We start from the raw sequence: 19,747 nt of genomic DNA, 5'->3' as shown, positions 1-19,747 counted from the left end.
CGGGTTAAAAAACGCGGGCGCCACCTACCAGCGGCTCGTAAATAACTATTCCAGACGCAAATCGGAAGGAACATAGAGGTGTATGTTGACGACATGCTGGTGAAAAGTTTCTAAGCCTCCAAACACTTCTCCGACCTTCAGGAAACTTTCAACACCCTGCGACGAGCCCGGATGAAGCTGAACCCCGCAAAATGCGCCTTCGGGGTAACTTCCGGAAAGTTCTTAGGGTTCATGGTTAGCCAGAGAGGGATCGAGGCCAACCCCGAAAAGATCCAGGCCATCCTAGACATGGAGCCCCTGACAACGGCGATAGAAGTACAGAGGCTCGCAGGGCGAATCATCGCCCTCGGCCGATTCATGCCCAAGTAGGCGAAAAAATGTCAGCCCTTCTTCAAACAACTGAAAAATATACGAGAATTCGAACGGACCCCGGCCTGCCAAGAAGCATTCGACGCCTTTAGGGGTGTAAACGAGCCGAGCCGAGCCGAGCTTGGCCAGGCTCGGCTCGGCTCGTTAAGCTCAAATACCAGGCTCGGGCTCGGCTCGGGCTCGAACCAGGCTCGGGCTCGGCTCGGCTCGGTCAGGCTCGCGAGCCGCTCACGAGCTTGGGTTTATCGAGTTTCGCATATGGCAAATGGTGGTAGCAAAGGTAAAGGTTCGTAGCAAAAGTAAAAAAAAAAGTAATCATTACTTTTGAAAATGTAAAATAGCTGATTTATATAGTTTGAAATGAAAAATTACGAAGAACAGGTACTATGTTATGACAATTAATAAATAAATACCAAAAAATGATAAAAATTATGACAATTACGAAAAAAAATTAATTTTGAACCCTTTGATTTGCGGGATTGGCGGTGATGTTGACAGAACATACCTACCCTCACCTACCATCAGTACGTTATTTTTGCTTTTTCATATTATCTTTACTTTACGAGCTTTAACGAGCCGAGCCGAGCCGAGCCTGGCCTAACTCGGGCTCGGCTCGTTAAGGATTCGAGCCGAGCTCGAGCCGAGCTTTTTTCGAGCCGAGCTCGAGCGAGCCTCCGAGCCCGAGCCAAAATTGACACCCCTAGACGCCTTGAAACAGTACCTCCAGACACCGCCCGTACTCGCCAAACCTGAGCCGGGAGAAGAACTATTCCTGTATCTGGCCATCAGCCCCACAGCGGTAAGTGCGGTATTAGCCAAGCAAAGCAACAAGAAGGAATACCCGGTGTACTATGTGAGCAAGACTCTCCACGGTGCGGAGGTCCGATACCTAAACATAGAGAAATTTGCCCTCGCAGTCGTCAGCGCCGCCCGAAAACTCCGCCCCTACTTCCAAGCCCACCTCATAGTGCTTCTAACTTATAAACCCCTAAGGAAAATTCTCCAAAAACTAGAGACCTCGGGCAGGATGGTAAGTTGGGCCGTCGAGTTGGGAGAATTCGACATACAGGTCCGACCGAGGCCGGCTATTAAATCCCAAGCCCTCGCTGACTTCATAGTGGAATCTACGGCCCCGGCCACGGAACCAGCAACTGTGGAAAATGGCGAGGGCCCCACCGAACAGACGACTCGCGAAGACATGGCTCCAGACTCAACGGAACGGAGCAACGAGATGCACTGGACCCTGCACGTTGACGGCTCAGCATGCCAAATGGGGCATAGGGCGAGAGTGGTCCTCCACGGCCCCGAAGGATTCACGCTAGAAGACGCCCTCCGGCTCGATTTCAAAGGCTCCAACAACGAGGCTGAATACGAGTCCTTGCTAGCAGGGCTAAGTCTAGCCACGGAGCTCGGCGCGGGAAAGTTGAAAGTCTATAGCGACTCCCAGCTCGTCGTCAACCAAGTGAACGGAATATACGAAGCCAAGAGCCCAGGATGAAGCGATACCTCCAGAAGGTAAAAGAAAAGCTACAAAGAATGAGGGAAGTTGAGATCCTCCAGGTACCACGAGACATGAACAACCGAGCAGATGCGTTGTCAAAAATGGCCTCGGAAGAAACCCATGACTTCGGCACCGTGCTCACAGAGATACTGCCCCACCCCAGCATCGACGAGGTACAAGTCTTACAAATTCCACCAGGACCAAACTGGATGGACCCCATCATGCGATGCCTGAAAGACGGAATACTACCCGAAGACAAGCTGGAAGCCCGGCGCCTAACCGCGAGAGTTGCCCACTACATGGTCCATGGACCCAGGCTGTACAAACGGTCGTACACCTGGCCGTACCTCCGATGCCTGGTACCCTCCGAATCGGAGTACGCACTACGGGAAGTACACAAAGGAATCTGCGGAGACCACGGAGGCAGCAGGATTCTAGCTCAGAAAATCGTGAGACACGGCTACTTTTGGCCTACGATCCTCAGGGACGCCAAGGAATTCGTCAAGAAATGCAGCCCGTGCCAGAGGTATGCAACCACCCCCCATCAACCGGCCACCCCATACACTGCAATGGCAGGGCCCCTGCCCTTCGCCATGTGGGGTATGGACCTGCTCGGGCCATTCCCAAAAGCCCCCGGGGGGCACACGATGTTGTACGTCGCCATCGACTACTTCACCAAATGGGTCGAAGTTGAAGCCGTAGCCAAGCCCAATTCAAAAGCAACGGAGTAGTTCTTCTATCACGACGTGGTCTGCCGCTTCGGCATTCCAAGAACGCTCCTAACAGACAACGGGCCTCAATTCGCAAGCGCGGAGTTCGGCAAATTCTGCGATAACCTAAGCATCGAACACCGTTTCGCCTCCGTAGCGCACCCGCAGGCCAACGGGCAGGTGGAGGTAACTAACCGGACCCTGCTCCAGAGCCTCAAGAAATGACTAGGAGAAGCTGGAAAAAACTGGGTAGAAGCACTCCCTAGTGTCCTCTGGGCCTACCGAACAATGCCACGGACCGCAACTGGGGAATCCCCTTTTAGCTTAACCTTCGGGGCCGAAGCGGTCATTCCGCTAGAAATCGGCTCTCCAGCTTCCGCACAGAGAATTATGACAAGCAAGGAAATTCCGAACTCCTCCAGAACACTCTCGATCTCGTGCTCGAGAAAAGAGAGCAAGCCCTCCTCCGAACCGCCTCCTACCAGCAAAGGGTGGCACGGTACTACAACGCCCGAGTAAAAAAGCGCTCGGTAAAGCCCGGAGACCTGGTACTGCGACGGGCGGAGGTATCTGACCCCCGCAACACCGGGAAACTCGCACCTAAATGGGAAGGACCTTACAGGGTCGTTCGAGCACTCCGCCCCGGGGCCTACCAGCTAGAGCGCCTCGACGGGACCTCCGTCCCTCGAAGTTGGAGCATGGATAACCTCCGAGAATTTTACCAGTGAAAAGGTAGGGTAAGATCCGTGTTTTTCTGTTAAGATATGACAAATGTTTTGTTTGTTTCCTTTTTGTGGTTACCAGAAGCAAGGCTGTGTATTTCCTTTTACAAAATCAATGGAATAACGTTTCCACTTGAGCCATGCGCATCTCCACTTTTCGGTCCACGATGAATAAGGGGTCCGAAAGAAGACAGGGAGTGAGACAGAGGTAGCATCGGGGTCAACCACCCCGGAAATACCCTAAAACGCTCCCCATGAAAAAAGACAGGGAGTGAGACAGAGGTAGCATCGGGGCCGATCCCCCCGAAAGTACCCTAAAACGCTCCCCATGAAAAAAAGACCTCCCCTTTAAGGGTAGGCGGGACCCATTAACCCCGAACCGATCACTCGAGGGGAAGATAGTCCTTCCACAAACAAGACGCCCCACGGGGTGCACCAGAAATATTCTCGGCGATCAAATTGAAGTTCAAATACCAAAAGGCTCGAATAACCCGGAGCACATTGTATATAAAAAAGGAGAAAGAAGAAGAGAAGAAAAGAAGGAGAATTCAAAAAGTTATTACAGACCCAACGTAGAAAAGAAGAAACATAAAATCCAAAGGGCATCCTGACATCACTGAGCCCCCTCCGAATTCTCAGTGACTACAGGATCTGCCAAGGCAGCCACCTGCTCCCAGACCAACTCCGGTGCTTCCACTGGTACCGGATCCTCCGGAACACCTCCCTCGGCCTCGTGCATCAGCGAGAGGGAAGGAAGGATCGACCTCTTGAACACACCGCCGGCATTCAGCAAAAGCATCAATCTCAATGTCCACGCTGAACGCGGCCGCAGCCTTGAGAAACTCCTCGGAGTCACGCCATTCCTCCCGCGCCTTCGCCAGTTCCCTGGCGTGCGTTCGGCGAGCCATCGTAAATTTTTCCTCCGCACGGCTTCTCCCTTCTATGGTTGTTCGGAGGTCCGCCCGAAGTCGAGCAACAGTATCATCAAACGCCGCTTTCTCCGCCCGGGCCTTGTCCAAGTCCTCACTCAGCTGCCGGACTCGCTCCTCAAAAGCACCTATCTCAGCCTCATCCTCGAGCAGGCACTGCACCATCCTCCTGGCATAGCTTTGAGACTGCAAAAGCAAGCCATCAGAAAATTTCCAGCTTACGATCTCAAAAACAACAAAAAGGGAAAAGCACAAACAGAAAAACCGGCCACCCGGTACTTACGCAAGATGTCGACTGAAAATACTGAGCCCCCAGGGCCCTACGATCGAAGCCCTCTAACTCAGCTTCGTCGCCAGGAAGGGCGGTTGTCACCCCTAGCTCCAACCCAACCCGGGGATTCGCGAGAACGCTATCATCAACGCCAATCTTCCAGTCAGGTTTAAATAGCTCTCCTCGCGCCTGGAAGCACTGCGAAGGAAGCTCCACCCGCTCCAGAAGAAGCTTGGTCATAACCGCCCCCTCCATCCGACTTGGCACGTCCTCCGTAAAGGCAGGAGGATGCGCCGCACGGCCAGCATCCCCCTGTCGAGCGCCAAAAGGGACAACCCTCTTGGCGGAAGGCTCCGACTCCGGGGGAGAAGGCCTAGCCGCCCATTTTCTCCGACCGTTCGACCAGAGGAGCTGGACGGCACGGATGCCGGAAGCCTCGTTTGCGACCGGCCCAACCTGGCCACGGCCATAAAATCAGAAGGAATCTTCTTGTGGCTCACCAGACCCTTCGCGCCGCCGCAATCCCCTTCCCCTTACCAGCATCACCGGAAGAAGACGTGCTCCTGCCAAAAACGGGAGAACAACAACCACTCAAAACGAAGGAAGACAACAACTCAAAAAAAAATATGCCTAAGACGCATATGGACAAACACAAGAAAAAAGGCTCACCGCGATGGGTGGCGGAACTCTCCCCCGCTCCCTCACCCGTACAGCGGAGCCTCCTCTCCGTGGCTCCCAGCAAGCCGAGCCTCTTCAGACCCCTCTCCCACCGGAACTCGGAAACATCGATAGCCTCCCTTGAGACGAGTTTGCTCAAGTCAAACTTACTACAATCGGACTCGTCAGGGAGGGACTTCCTTCGCCACTCAACGGAGCGCCTCCATGAACGAGGAAAGCCCCAACCAGCGTCCGACGGAGGGACAATGAACACGTACTCCTCCTTCCACTTCTTAATGGAAGAAGGCAAGTTCGCCGCAATCTTCACCTGCGTACGCTGGGTCAGATACAACCAGCTGTCCTCCCCCTTCACCAGAGGACTAAGGGCAACACAGGCCCGGAGCAGCGGGAGGGTAGGCTGAACCTTGTGAAGACCCACCTTGGCCACAAAGGCCAAGAGAGTGCGCCAACTATTAGGTGCCAGTTAGGAGGGGGCCACCCGGTAAAACTCAAGGGCCTCCACTATAATACCCAAGAGCGGGAACCTAACCCCCGCCCGAAAAGCCTCCACGTAGAAAGCTACCTCTTCCTCCGTGGTACCTTCACACACCCCCTCTGCAAAGGAAGGAACCCTAATCCCATAATCATCGGGAATGTGAAACTCCCTCCTAATCTCCTTCGCCGCCCCCTCTCCCAAAGTGTTCCTAAAACACGTCACCCGGACCGGGACGAATAACGGCACCAGACCGAATGTCCCTAATCTCCGCCTCACGAACGGAAGAAACTCGAACAGGAGATCCCGAAGGAGCGGCCCCCACCGATGATCCAGAGGCCCCAGAGCTATTTTTCAACTCCGTAGGCTGCTGTACATCTCGAGAGTCACCGCCCCCTCCCTCTACGAACAACCGCCTCATTTTTCGCGACAGACATCGTAAACTATCAAATGTCGGATGAAATAAAAGACACAGAAATCACCAGAAGAAGGTTGGTGAAGAGCAATACGTAGAAAAATCGTCGCGGAAGAAAGCCTGTTTCACCCGAGGAAGACGAAGAAATAAAACAAAGAATGAAATCCCCAAAAAGGCTTTAAAAAGGGCTAGGGTTTCGACACGCGTCGATTGATCTCCCTTCCTTTCTAATCCGATGGGACGCGCACACGTGGCACCGATTGGGAAATTCAAGGGAACAGCCAAAATCAAAGCGCCATACTGAAAAGACGTCGCTACCCCTACCGCCAAGTAACTTCCCCAGCAAGCCATCCTTAAACCCTCCCCACGTACGATGGCAAAAGGCTCGGGACCCCATCACAAGGGCCCGGCATACAAATCCACAAGATGGAAAACCCCACGTACGATGGCAAAAGGCTCGGGACCTCATCACAAGGGCCCGGCATACAAATCCACAAGATGGAAAATGACACGTACGATGACAAAAGGCTCGGGACCCCATCACAAGGGCCGGCATACGAATCCACAAGATGGAAAATGCCGCGTAAGGTCGGGAAAGGCTCGGGGCACGTCGCAAGGGTCCAATGTACAATACCACCAAGCGAAAAAATACCAAGCACAGCGACAAGGGCTCGGGTCGTGCAAGAAAGCAAACATAAGACACAAGTCGTAAAAAGCCACAAAAAAAAAGGGCCATTCATAACTATTTCCTTCTGGCCCACGGGCCTACAAAAAGGGGAAAGTGAAAACAAAAGATAAGGGCACGCAGGCCCGGGCCCCCAAGGCCCCCAACAACAAAAAAAAGAAGAGAGGGGGAGGGGAAATAAGCCCCCTCCAAAATCCTGCTCATCCCGCCGCCTCCAGCTCAGAGAGACTGGCCGCTGAAGGAGTTTTCCGCATCAAAAAGCTCCTTATCGCTATGCTCCTCCTCTGAAGAGCTCCCCCAACGCTGATTCTCAGCAAATCGGGCCTGGTCATTTAACCACCGCACCCGGTTCCTCAACAAATCATTCTCCGCGCGCAAGGCCGCTATCTCTCGATCCATGTCGATCATCCGGCTACAAACCTCCATTTCCCTACGATGGACATAAGAGAAGAACGAGCGGTGGCGATGAGCAAAAGCTTCATGGGACTCCCTCTCGTAAAGGGGAGGAAGATGAGAGCGCAGGGAAAGCCCTTGAGGCGGGTTCCTCTCAGGAATCGTTTGCCGAGGCCCCAACCCGTCAGGGTTAATCTCGGGGCTACTGGGAGGACTCCCCTCGATAGCAACTCTCCCCTCACCACTTATAGAAAGACCTTGGAAAGACGACGACATCTCCGACGAGCCCGAAGAAAGGCCGAAAGAGAGCAAAGAAGGGGAAAGGAACGGAAGGGTAATCTGCATACAAAGCAGAAGAACTCGCTCCTTATAAACCCTATGGAAGACTCTCGGGTAGGAAAGCGAAGCGACTCGCCTACGCGTGTCCGTTGCCCATTGGATGGCCAACCGGCACCGCATAATGACACCGCAGTTCCTCGGGAAGGAGCCGCCGGACGAAACGGCACGTCCTCTCGTACCCCAAGGCTCCCATAAATGCTTTCGTCACGATATTCCTTAAACTAGGTAAACAAGCCTGCTCCCTTGGACCAGTAAAGGGACCAAAAGTAGTATTACGATGAGACATAAAAAAACGGCGCCGCTCTCAGCTTTCGCCACGTGTCGCCCATACACCCATACTGCCAAACCTTCGTAAAAAGAGCCGATGGGAAACGGCAAGACCGTATGAATTCGACACGTGTCACTTCCCCGCCGCCCAAACCTCACCATCACAAAGCACTTCCGATTCCTCCCCACCAAATGAGAGGGAGGGGCCCGGAGGTAACAAACCAAGCAGAGGGGCCCGACCTCAGTCCCACCAAAGAAAAACGTGCGCCACGGTGCACGAGCACAACAGGCGAAGGAAGTTAAAAGCGCCAAGAAAAGGCTCAGGTTCGGACAGAACGACACAAATCCTCACAACAAAGATAATTTACATCAAACAAATGGAAAAAGCAGCACAAAGAGACACGGCACCAATTCATAAAGATAGTACATTCACATCCTCTTAGCCCACAGGCCTACAAAGAGAAAGGGAAACAAGAAACAGAAACAGGGCACGCAGGCCCCAAAATCCTCGATAGGAAAGAGGCAGAAAGAAACACACGCAGAAAAACAGGAAAGGTCAGGGACTAATCGGAAGAAGACTCCTCTCCCGAAGGGTTCCCCTCCTCCTCCCAGGAGCTCTCCAGCAGGGGGTCCACCTCATATTCAAACAGCTGCTCATTGAGGAAGCGAACATTTTTCTGCAAAGCCTCGTTCTCCCGCTTCAGGTCCTCGATTTCCTTACCCATCCTCGAAACACGGCCATGCAGTTCCGTTCCCTGGCGATAGGCTCGGGAGAAAAATGACCACTCCCTGGCGACACGGGACCGAAACGACTTGTTTCCCTAGGCAGGGAGGAAAGGCGAAAGAGGGGGAAGCCCGAGGAAGGGCTCGAGTTCCTCCTAGCCTTCTTCCGACTAGCCGCAAGGTCCTCCTCCGGATCGGAAGACAAGTCGGGGTCACTCGACGATTCCTGGGGAAGACAGGCCTTGCCCCTGACTCGCGAAGAAGAACCAGACATGTTGTTGAGAAAGGCACAAAAGAACGCCTACTACAATGAAGCGCCAGGGTAATTTCCCTTTTTAAGCTCAAGAAAGGAATCCTGGTGCCTCGAAACAAGGCAGCCCAGCTAACGACGCCACAGCTTCCCGGGGACGGCCGCCGAATAAAACGGCACGTCTCCTCGTACTCCGGGGCCCTCATAAATGCCCTCATCATGACGTCGCTCGAACGAAACGTTACTCTCTTGGCCCATCCAAATGGACCAAAGGAGTAAGGGGGAGTTATGATGGGACACAAATACGGCGTCGCTCTCGGATATCGCCACGTGTCGTCCATGCACAAGTAAAGCCTAACCATCATGAAGAAAGGCGTTGGAAAACGGCGTCGCTCTCGGATATCGCCACGCGTCGCCCTCTCACTGTCCAGGCCTCATCATCACAATTTATGGAAGGAAGCATCCGGCAAAGCCACGCGCGCCGGCGGAGCAGAGGGACGGCCCAATCCTGCAAAGGAAGGTTTTCTCTCCATAATGATGAAAAGGCACGCGCACCTCCCTTTAAAAGGGAGGGAAGGGAAGAAGAGAGAGAGACGTTTTTTAGGAAGACTTCCCCCATTCTCAGCTCCCGCAGAACAACCGGAGAAAGAGGCAAGGCAACAACAGAGGAGATTAGGAACTCAATCCTACTCTCCCTGCTAGTCCCCTCCGACCCACTCATTCCCGCACCCAGAAAAGAGCCCACGTTTTGGTCCTGGTAACCCTGATCAAACCCCTTCTTCTTCTCGCTGTCCTTTATATTGATTGGTCGAAGGATCTGACTTGGGTGTCGAAGTGGTCGTCCGGGACCCACCCCGGACCCCCTGACCCCCTTTGTTTGTGATTGCAGACCCCGCGGAGGCCCTCTACCGACCGCGCGATCGCAGACCCGGATTCAGACGCCATCACATATGCTGAACTGCATAGAGATTCCCCGTGGAACTTGATCACCTAGTCTCTGTTACCATGTAAAAACATGCACGAATCTGTAACAGATTGAGGGAAATAAAGAAAGAGCAAGAGAAGAGCCCATCAACTCGTGGGGTTTGATTAGATTAAGATGTCCACACTATGTAGCACTCCCTGGGTGGGCCAACGGATAACTACCCATGCCATTTGTTTACAAATATCTCCCATGCTTGTATAAGCAATAGGAGACCTTATTCAACAGGATATAGAGAATACTTTGACTGATCATTGAATGATAATAGAGGTCAAGTCTCGGAAGTAGCACACCAAATCAATAAGTCTAAAACAATGAGAGAGAAGAGGACTACAAGTATAATGGTGCTTAGTCTATTCCCTTATGATTTCTTCTTAAGAATGGGGAATCATCATGTTAACTGTTGTGGATCCATCATCAACCTTCCACTCGAGTTCTGCTAAGGGGCCAATAACCTCCACAACAAGCTCATAATCTAGGCCAAATTGAGAAGTTGGTGACATCGAGGTTAGCTTAACGGCCTTCAACTCTTTGTCAGAAGCGATGGAATCTGCTTCTGCAATATCATCATCTTCGAGGAGCACCCTCCGTAATGGAATCTTTGTGGTGAATAATTGGACGTCTTCTCAAGGTTATCCAGTGATGTAACTAACAGCCCAAACAGTTAGGGATATGGGACCACACAAAGACATTAACAAAATTGAAAACCCACAAAAGGGAAAGTTTGTACACTTTCTGCGTGCATGTTTTCTAACCGCACAAAGACATTAGTTTCTATCTTGTTTTGTTTTATTTTTTGGAGCAATTTGAGATATGAAATTGGTCCTTAACTATCTTATTTATGTTTTTCCAGCCTTCACATCCATTGCCTTCCAAATAGAGTCACAAGGACCATGGTATATGACTGCACGATGTTAACATGAGGAACAATAAGAAGTGGTGGTGTCTATTTCACTATAGGATATAACATGTAAGATTAGAAATGCCTACCTGAAATTTGAGGAGATGATAGACGCTGTGAAACAGTTTGAGCATATGTTACAACGGCCGAGATTTCATTTAATCATACGAATAGAACATTTTTTTTTTTAATCATACGAATAGAACATGGATTTGCTTCACATGACAAAAACCTAGCTGCAATAAGATGAATTCAGCAGCAACCAAAATAAATCATAAATTGCCATGCTATGCACCCATGTCAGTTTTAATATGAAATGGTAGGGTTTCAAAAGCAATTCGCAAGTGAATGAAGCAAAAGGAACCCAATTCAAGCTAAGAAATCATTCATGGCTGAACAAAAGGAGAACCTATCAAAACAAAGCAAAATAACCTAAAACGTCAAAAAACGAAAAATCAAATTCAATAATCGAAATTAAAATTTGAAATTGCTTAAGGGGATAACTGAATAGAGCAAAAGAAAGTCAATTCAATGAGAATGCAATGACATATAGTGGAACAACATAAATCCAACTAAAGAACATAAAGCATAGATGCTGAAATAAAAAGAAAGGAGCAAAATAACAGTAAAAGTAAAGGAAAGACAAAAAACCCATTGCATGAAAAGTTGAATCCTATCAAAAGAAACATTGATCAAACAATAAAAACCATAGACGATTGAAATATAAGATGACCCATGAAGGAAAAAGAACAAAAAATACCCAATCAAAGTAAACCAGAAACTGGGAACCTAATTTAGAACAAGAATGAAAAAAGAGATAATGAAAAGTACCTTAGCTTGGGGAGAAGTGGGTCTGACAATGACCATATAGTGCTGCAAATCCCACAGATTGAGAGAGTAAGCTGCGGACATAAGCATCTGGGCAGGCCCCTCAGTAGCTCTCAAAGGCATAGAAGCCACATAGACTTCATCTCTGCCTTTTACAGGAGATTTAGGAGCAGGAAAGAGCAAGGAAGCCATTCGAGTTTTTAGGAACAGAAGATTTAACAGAAAAATGGATTTCAGAGGTTTTATATGGCAGTGATATCAAATCACCCACTACAGCCGGTACAACACGTCCAACCCGGTCTCCCTCTCCCCTCCTCTCTCTCTCTCTACAGCCTACAACACTTCCAAACCGGTCGCCCTTCCCCTCCTCTCTCTCCCCTCTTTTGTTTAAACCTTTGAGCAAGGTAGGCCCACCCATGTTTTTCAAAATGAACCGTACGGCCCACACCATAGGATGATCCAAACTGTCCACATTGTTGTGTCCCAAAAAAATCATTTCCACGGGGTGATCCTAGCCCTCTGATCTAAAGAGAAACTGCATATTATGGAACCTTATATATCGGAGGGTTGTGATCATATGTGGAAGTGATTTTGGGGGCACAACCTAATTACATTTCAGCCAGCAAATGGACGGCATGGATCATCCTATCGTGTGGACCATACGCTTCATTTTGAAAAATATGGGTGGGGCCTACAATTGGGCCTTAATATTATTGTACTACCCACACCACACCATAGGATGATCCAAACCATCCATTTGATGGGCCACAATGTAAATAGGTTCTGCCCCAAAAATCATTTACATGCAATGATAGCAACCCTCCAATCTGTAGAGGTTTCCATAATATACAGTTTCTCTTTAGATCGGAGGGCTAGGTTCATCCTATGGAAATGAGATTTTGGGGAGTAACCTATTTACGTTGTGGCCCATCAAATGGACAGTCTGGAGTATCATGTGGTGTGGGCCTTACAGTTCATTTTGAAAAAAATGGTGGGGCCTACCTTATTCAAAGATTTCAAAAAATCAATTGATGGGCTGGTGAGTGAGAGGGAGACCGGTTTGGAAGTGTTGTACCAGTTGTAGAGTCTGGTGGGGTATCACTGCCCTTTTTATAGGGGACCAGTCGTGCTATGCACGATTTGGAAGTAATTTAAGTTCGAAAAGAAATTGAAAGTTGATTAAATAACAAAACATATTTGTAGTGCAATTGTAAGGATTTTATATTTGAGTTGGGTGACATAAGAGAAAGATGAACATAAAAGTTTTCTACCATATAAATAGGTTTAATATAACAATTTATCGAGATTTGGAAGGAAAATAATACATCTAGAACTTGCAATCAATAATCCCAACCGAACAAAGAATATGATGTATGTATTGTAGATCGAAAAGATAGGAGTGCTAGTAGTAGACAGAGTTTTGGGTGTGGCCCACATGGTTGGATGATCCAAACCATTCATTTTTTTGAAACTAAATTATATACGCCCTGCCAAGAAAATCATTCCGAATAGAATGGTCCTTGTGCTACCATCTGCTGAGAATGAGACATTAATTAAAAAAAAACAGTTTCCAACAAAACAATAATTTCGATTGCTGGGATGTGAAATCAGTACCCAAATAGGAGTGATAATTTACCAAATTTTGCCACACCAGTGAAAGACGGAAAGAAAAATGATTTTTTTACTCGTATCATCTAGAAGAGGTAATCAGATAAATTAGTGCTCTGCCATGACAATATTTTTGGGAAATAAAATTTTTTAGGAAAAATTCTCAAAAAATTGTGATTTTTATCTGAAAATCTCAAAAAATGGTAGAGTTGGCCTCAAAAAGGGGTGAAACGCATCCCAATGAGTGTTTTATGACTAAAATGCCCTTATGTTGCCTTTTCCTCCAAGAAAATGAGCAACAAATCCCAATGCATTTCACCTACCAATTTTGACTTTTTTAACTTCTTCTTCCCACGCCAAAATCAAACTCCATTGGCTATTGTAAAAATCCCAAACGAAATTCCATTGCAGAGAGGTGAAACTCCCCTCTCCTAAAATGTAGATTTTATTGGATCTTTTCTTTGGCTATCAAACCTAAGCTTCTCAAGTAGGTCCATTGTGATACAATTGCATACATTTAACATGTTCCTTACACTGTCATGGTGTATTGTCATCTTGTTTACTTGTTAGGGGTTTGTTATGGTTGTGTTAGGCATTTGTTATTGTCATCATCCTCTTTCCAAAGCTATGGTGTATTGTCATAATCTCTCTATCTCTCTATTGCCCCCTATGTTTCTATTTAGAGTAAACCAGGATGAAACTCATGTCTATACAATTACAACCACTATAAATAGTGAGAATGACTGTATTTATTGGATTTTAAACACTCGGGACCACTAATTAGACCTAGGAACCACTACTTATACTTAGAAACAACAATTTACCAGTATTTAGTGGTTCCAAGGTATAAATAGTGGTTTCAAGGTATAAATAGTGGTTCACACAATCTAATATTACTTCATTGGATGTCAAAGTTGTAATGAATGTATGAACAATGGGTTAAATAGTTGTCTAAACAGTCAGATCTTATCGGGGTTCATAGTTTAGATGGCCTAATACTTGTTCCGTTCCGAGAGTTTAAATTGTGAGATTGAAATAGTTATGCAGTCAAAACTACAATAAAAAGTGAGAATGACTGTATTTATTGGATTTTAAACACTCGGAACCACTAAATAGACTTAGGAACCACTAATTATACCTAGGAACCACTAATTTTACCTAGGAACCACTATTTACCAATATTTAGTAGTTCCAAGGTATAAATAGTGGTTCCAAGGTAGAAATAGTGGTTCACACAATCTTATATTACTTCAGTTGATGTCAAAGTTGCAATGAATATATGAATAATGAGTTAAATAGTTGTCTAAACAGTCAGATCTTATCGTGGTTCATAGTTTAGATGGCCTAATGCTTGTTCCATTCCGAGAGTTTAAATTCTAATAAAATTGAAATAGTTATGCAGTCAAAACCACTATAAAAAGTGAAAATGACTGTATTTATTGAATTTTAAACACTCGGAACCACTAATTATACCTAGGAACCACTAATTTTACCTAGGAACCACTATTTACGAGTATTTAGTGGTTCCAAGGTATAAATAGTGGTTCCAAGGTATAAATAGTGGTTCACACAATCTAATATTACTTAAGTGGATGTCAAAGTTGCAATGAATGTATGAACAATGGGTTAAATAGTTGTCTAAACAGTCAGCTCTTATCGTGGTTCATAGTTTAGATGGCCTAATACTTGTTCCGTTCCGAGAGTTCAAATTGTGAGATTGAAATAGTTATGCAGTCAAAACCACTATAAAAAGTGAGAATGACTGTATTTATTGGATTTTAAACACTCGGAACCACTAATTAGACCTAGGAACCATTAATTATACCTATGAACCACTAATTATACCTAGGAACCACTAATTATACATTTTCACATGTTTTACACCTGTCTGACGGAGTGGTGGAAAGGTCGACCTGTAATTGGTCTTCCTACCTTTTGGTCAAATGGTGAAAAGGTCGACCTATCAAGGCAAATTCCCACCTGTTTGTACATATGCTATAAAGGTCGACCTGCAAGTCGACCTATTATGAAAAATTTGCACCTGTTTGCGAAGAATGTAAAAATGTCGATGTTTGGCAATTTTGTCAACATTCCTCCCTTGGATGGTGGGCCCCACAAAATAAAACTTGCTTGCTTGTCCACTTCCATGTGGGTCCCACTATTATTATAACACCATATGGCAATTGCCAAAGTTGAGGGCCGCTGTGAATAGAGATGGAAACCAAGGCTGGAAACGTCCAAAACAACTTGCATGCATTCGTACACTTTCTGTGATGATCCAACCGATCATATACCATATACAGTGATTGCACCCCCATTAATTCCCTATGGGATCATCCAAACCGTTCATCTAAAAGTCCCCAAATTGGTGTTCATTGGATAATCCAATCGTCCATTTGGTGGTCGCAATGTAAATTAATAACGGCCCTCAAATCATTTACATGGGCTAATTCCTAACCATCCACTGATTGATCTAAACCGCTTATGTGTTGGGACACAATATCAAGTGACCGCTCCATCTAAATCATTTCCATAAGCTAATCTCAGCCCTTCATTCGCTGGGGCCGCGGCGTAGACGGGTTGCGCCCATTAAATTATGTCCATAGGGGGGCATGAGATGATCTAAACGGTCCGTTTGGTGAGCCATCAAATGGATGATCCGAACCATTCGTCTTGTGGGCAAATTAGTTGTGGCCCCAATATTGGCATTGTGATAAATGTGTTGCGCTCTCATCTTCTTAGCTCCATATTCCGTGAAATTCGAGAATATCCATGAAACACCAAAAACACAGAAAATACCTTAGTAGTACCGCTTTAAATGATAAAGTATGCATGTTTCCTATCACTACTATTCACACATAAATGTATTCATCAAATTCCCCCATACTTGAACTTTGCTTGTCCTCAAGCAAACAAAAAGAAAAACTAAAACAAACACAAAAACTAAATAAAAATAAAATCCTAACTCACTTTCGTAGGAATCACGATTGCACTTAGCGCCTGCAACAAGCCTTTAAACCCCTAGGTTACCCTAGTAGACGAGTTGTGTCTCGTGAGTGTTTGCAGTGAATAAACACACAAAATTCTAAAAACAAACTTTTCTTTCAAATCCGACTATAGAGTAAAGCCAAAAATTTCTAATCTTGTTTCTTTGATAAATTGCTCAAAATAGAAGAACAAGAATACCCCCATACTTAAACTTTGCATCCTATCCCAAGTTGGAAAATTAGAAAAATATTTTAATCGAGGAATCCTCTTTTGAATTTGTCCTACTTTGCTCCCTTAAACTTGCCTCTAATGTAATCGTACCATAAAAGAAATTTGATTTTGAAACTTAATAGAAAAATTGCAATCTTATATGGTCCACCATCCTTTCCACTTTTCCATTACTTTCTAAGAATAGAACTCAGTTTTTATAATCCTCTACTGCTTTTGACGTGAATGACGTGCAGGGCATGCACCAGACACCCAGGCTACTAAGCAGTGCCCGACTAATCTTTGATTTGCATATGTCATAGACATTGATGCATATGAGTTCAAACTTTACCTTTGATTACGTGCAATGCTTTGATTTATTAAGCTTTCTAATTGACCCATGTATGGAGGTTTCAGTCAGTTGCTCTCAAGCCAGTTGGCTTTAAGGAACTAGGCATAAAAACCCTTCAGACTTAATAGCTCAAGTAAAAAAGGCTACAAATCAAAACTATAATTAAGAAGCAAACTTTCTAAAAATCATTATTTCTTTCCTTTGTTTCAACCTTTCTTTCCTTTTTATCCATACCATATAAAAAGCAAGTTTCTATTTCTATTTCTTATTCAAATCCTTTTAAAAGAAAGATTCCAAAAGAAAACAAAACTAAGAAAGTAAAGTATTATTTATTTTTCAAATTCCAAAATTAAAATATCCACTAACTTTCTTTCTTAAAATAGGAAAACAACTTTCTTTTTAAGAATACCAAGTTCTTTCTAATTTGAAAAATTACCAAAAACAAAACGAAAAGAAAATTTCTAACTTTAACTTATAGAACAGACTAGAGAAGGAAAGTTTCTAAAAGCTACCATTCGCTGGGGCCGCGGCGTAGACGGGTTGCGCCCATTAAATTATGTCCATAGGGGGGCATGAGATGATCTAAACGGTCCGTTTGGTGAGCCATCAAATGGATGATCTGAACCATTCGTCTTGTGGGCAAATTAGTTGTGGCCCCAATATTGGCATTGTGATAAATGTGTTGCGCTCTCATCTTCTTAGCTCCATATTCCGTGAAATTCGAGAATATCCATGAAACACTAAAAACACAGAAAATACCTTAGTAGTACCGCTTTAAATGATAAAGTATGCATGTTTCCTATCACTACTATTCACACATAAATGTGTCCATCAGTCGACCTTCAGGTGTGACCCGTACAATACTATTTGCATTGTATTTTATTAGATCATTATGTGGAAATGATTTTTTAGGCACAACCTATTTGCATTGTGGCTTATCTAATGGACGGTTTGGATCATCCTATGGTGTGGTATGGGTGGGACCTACGTTGTTCAAAGATGGTGGGGCCAAAAGAAATCGTTGGTGGAATGGTAGGCCCATCTTTGAACAACGTAGGCCCCACCCATACCAAACCATAGGATGATCCAAACCGTCCATTAGATGGGGCATAAACATAAATATGTTGCGTCCCAAAATATCATTTCGATAGGCTGATCCTAGTCCTTCGATCTAAATAGAAACTACATCTTATGCAACCTCTATAGATTGTAGGGTTGTGATCATCCTATGGAAATGATTTTGGGGCACAACCTATTTACATTGTGGCCCATCAAATGAATGGTTTGGATCATCCTATGGAGTTGGCCGTATAGTAACATTAAGGCCCATCCACAATATAGGATGATCCAAGCCGTCCATGGTTTGGATAATCCTATAGAGTTTGTCATACAGTAAAATTAAGGCTCAATCGTAGGCCCCACCTATATTTTTCAAATTGAAGCGTACCGTCCACAACATAGGATGATCCAAGCTGTCCATGGTTTGGATCATCCTATGGTGTGGTTCGTACAGTAACATTAACCCAATTTAGGCCCCACCCATATTTTTAAAATGAAGTGTACCGTCTAGACCATAGGATGATCCAAGCCGTCCATTTGATGGACCGTAACATTAATGGCTTGTGCCCCAACAATCATTTGCATAGGATGATCACAACCCTCCAATGTATAGAGGTTTCCATAATAAGCAAGTTCTCTTTATATCTGAGGGCTAGGATCATCATATGGAAATGGTTTTTTGGGACACAACCTATTTACGATGTGGCCTATCAAATGGACTGCTTGGATCATCCGATGGTCTGGACAGTACACTGTTATAGTGGGTTGGATTTGGGCACCAACTCACCAAGGAGGAAAATTTGGGGGGGGGGGGGGGGGGGCTCAATTGTTCCTGTTGGGGAGAGAGAGAGAGAGAGAGAGAGAGAGAGAGAGAGAGAGAGAGAGAGAGAGAGGTGGGAAAAGGTCAAAATGTTAGGTGAAATGCATTGGGATTTGTTGGTTACTTTCTTAGAGGGAAAGGCAACATAAGGGCATTTTCGTCCTAAAACAATCCTTGGGATGCGTTTCACTCCTTTTTGAGAAATTAGCCAACTTCACCCTTTTTTGAGATTTTAAGATAAAAATCACATTTTTTTTAGAATTTTCCCAATTTTTTAGTGAATAAAGAAGCAAATTATTAAATTAGTGAGCAAATATTTTCTTAACTAATAATAATCTTTGAATTGTAAAAATCTGAAATTGCTACCAAATAGCATCTTCATGGCATACAAAAAGGAAAAATGGTTAGACAAGAAAAACCATAGACATAGTTATAGTATGACTGCGGCATTTTCTTTTTCTAATCAAGCACTAAGGTGAACTTTCCTTGTAATTCACACTAAGATGAACTTTCGTTGTAATTCACATGGTGACCCTGATGGCCTGACCCTGTTGAACTACCAGACGAGTCATCTCATGCAAGAATGGTTCAACTGCTTGTGAGGGTGGGCCTTTGCAAAATTACAAAAGCAATTGAAAATTTACAGCCAACTTAATTCAGACGTCAGACTAAGTTACTGCCACATTACATGCCTTAAAAATTATTGTGTTCCACAGACAATTGGATGCATGGACAGTAGCAGCAATAGAGAACTGGTAAAATGTTTTGCACTGCTCATTTAAAAATGTTTGATACAGGTGATATATTAAAGAAGAAACTACCAAAAAATCCATGAAACATACGGTGAAACTTATTCGGTAACAGTTGGATACACGCTATTTTATTCTTTTTATGGTATTTTTATATATTATACGTGAGCAATGATCGATACAAGGGAGCCCTTGCATAAAGTGCCGCAGAAGGGCTCTTCATTAGATCCACGTCATTTTCAGTTACATTTTAAAATTGGTTGAAAAAAGTAAAATCAATTACAAGTGATGACGTGGATCCAATCAAGAGCCCTTTTTAGGCTCTTTATGCAAGGGCTCCCTTGCATCTATCATTCCTCATTATACGTGGAAAAATATTGCATAAACTAAATTATTTGGGCAAGTTTGTGACGAGAAAACATTGCAAATTCAATGAAAAGCACTTCGAATTGAAAAAATAAACTAATCAGAGATACGTATGAATCAAAAGAGTAAGAGAAAACAATACTGAGTATAAAAAATATAGAAT

At 45.2% G+C, this 19,747-nt stretch overlaps 1 protein-coding gene across 1 annotated transcript in view; it reads right to left on the bottom strand.

Annotated features, from left to right (window-relative positions):
* LOC143862778 (PTB domain engulfment adapter) overlaps positions 1-11,691 on the bottom strand; it is a 35,529-nt gene extending 23,838 nt beyond the window's left edge. Inside the window, exon 1 of the mRNA XM_077373821.1 lies at positions 11,439-11,691. Within this exon, the coding sequence (XP_077229936.1) occupies positions 11,439-11,627 (189 nt within the window). The 5' untranslated portion in view covers positions 11,628-11,691. The remainder of the gene's footprint in view (positions 1-11,438) is intronic.
* Positions 11,692-19,747: the final 8,056 nt, after the last annotated feature.

This window comes from Tasmannia lanceolata, unplaced genomic scaffold (assembly GCF_043159265.1).
Source record: "Tasmannia lanceolata isolate RefF3 unplaced genomic scaffold, GAP_Taslan_0.1 ptg000003l, whole genome shotgun sequence".
NCBI lineage: Eukaryota > Viridiplantae > Streptophyta > Magnoliopsida > Canellales > Winteraceae > Tasmannia > Tasmannia lanceolata.
Note: the sequence above shows the minus strand (reverse complement) of the source record. Positions and strands in the feature narration are given on the sequence as shown.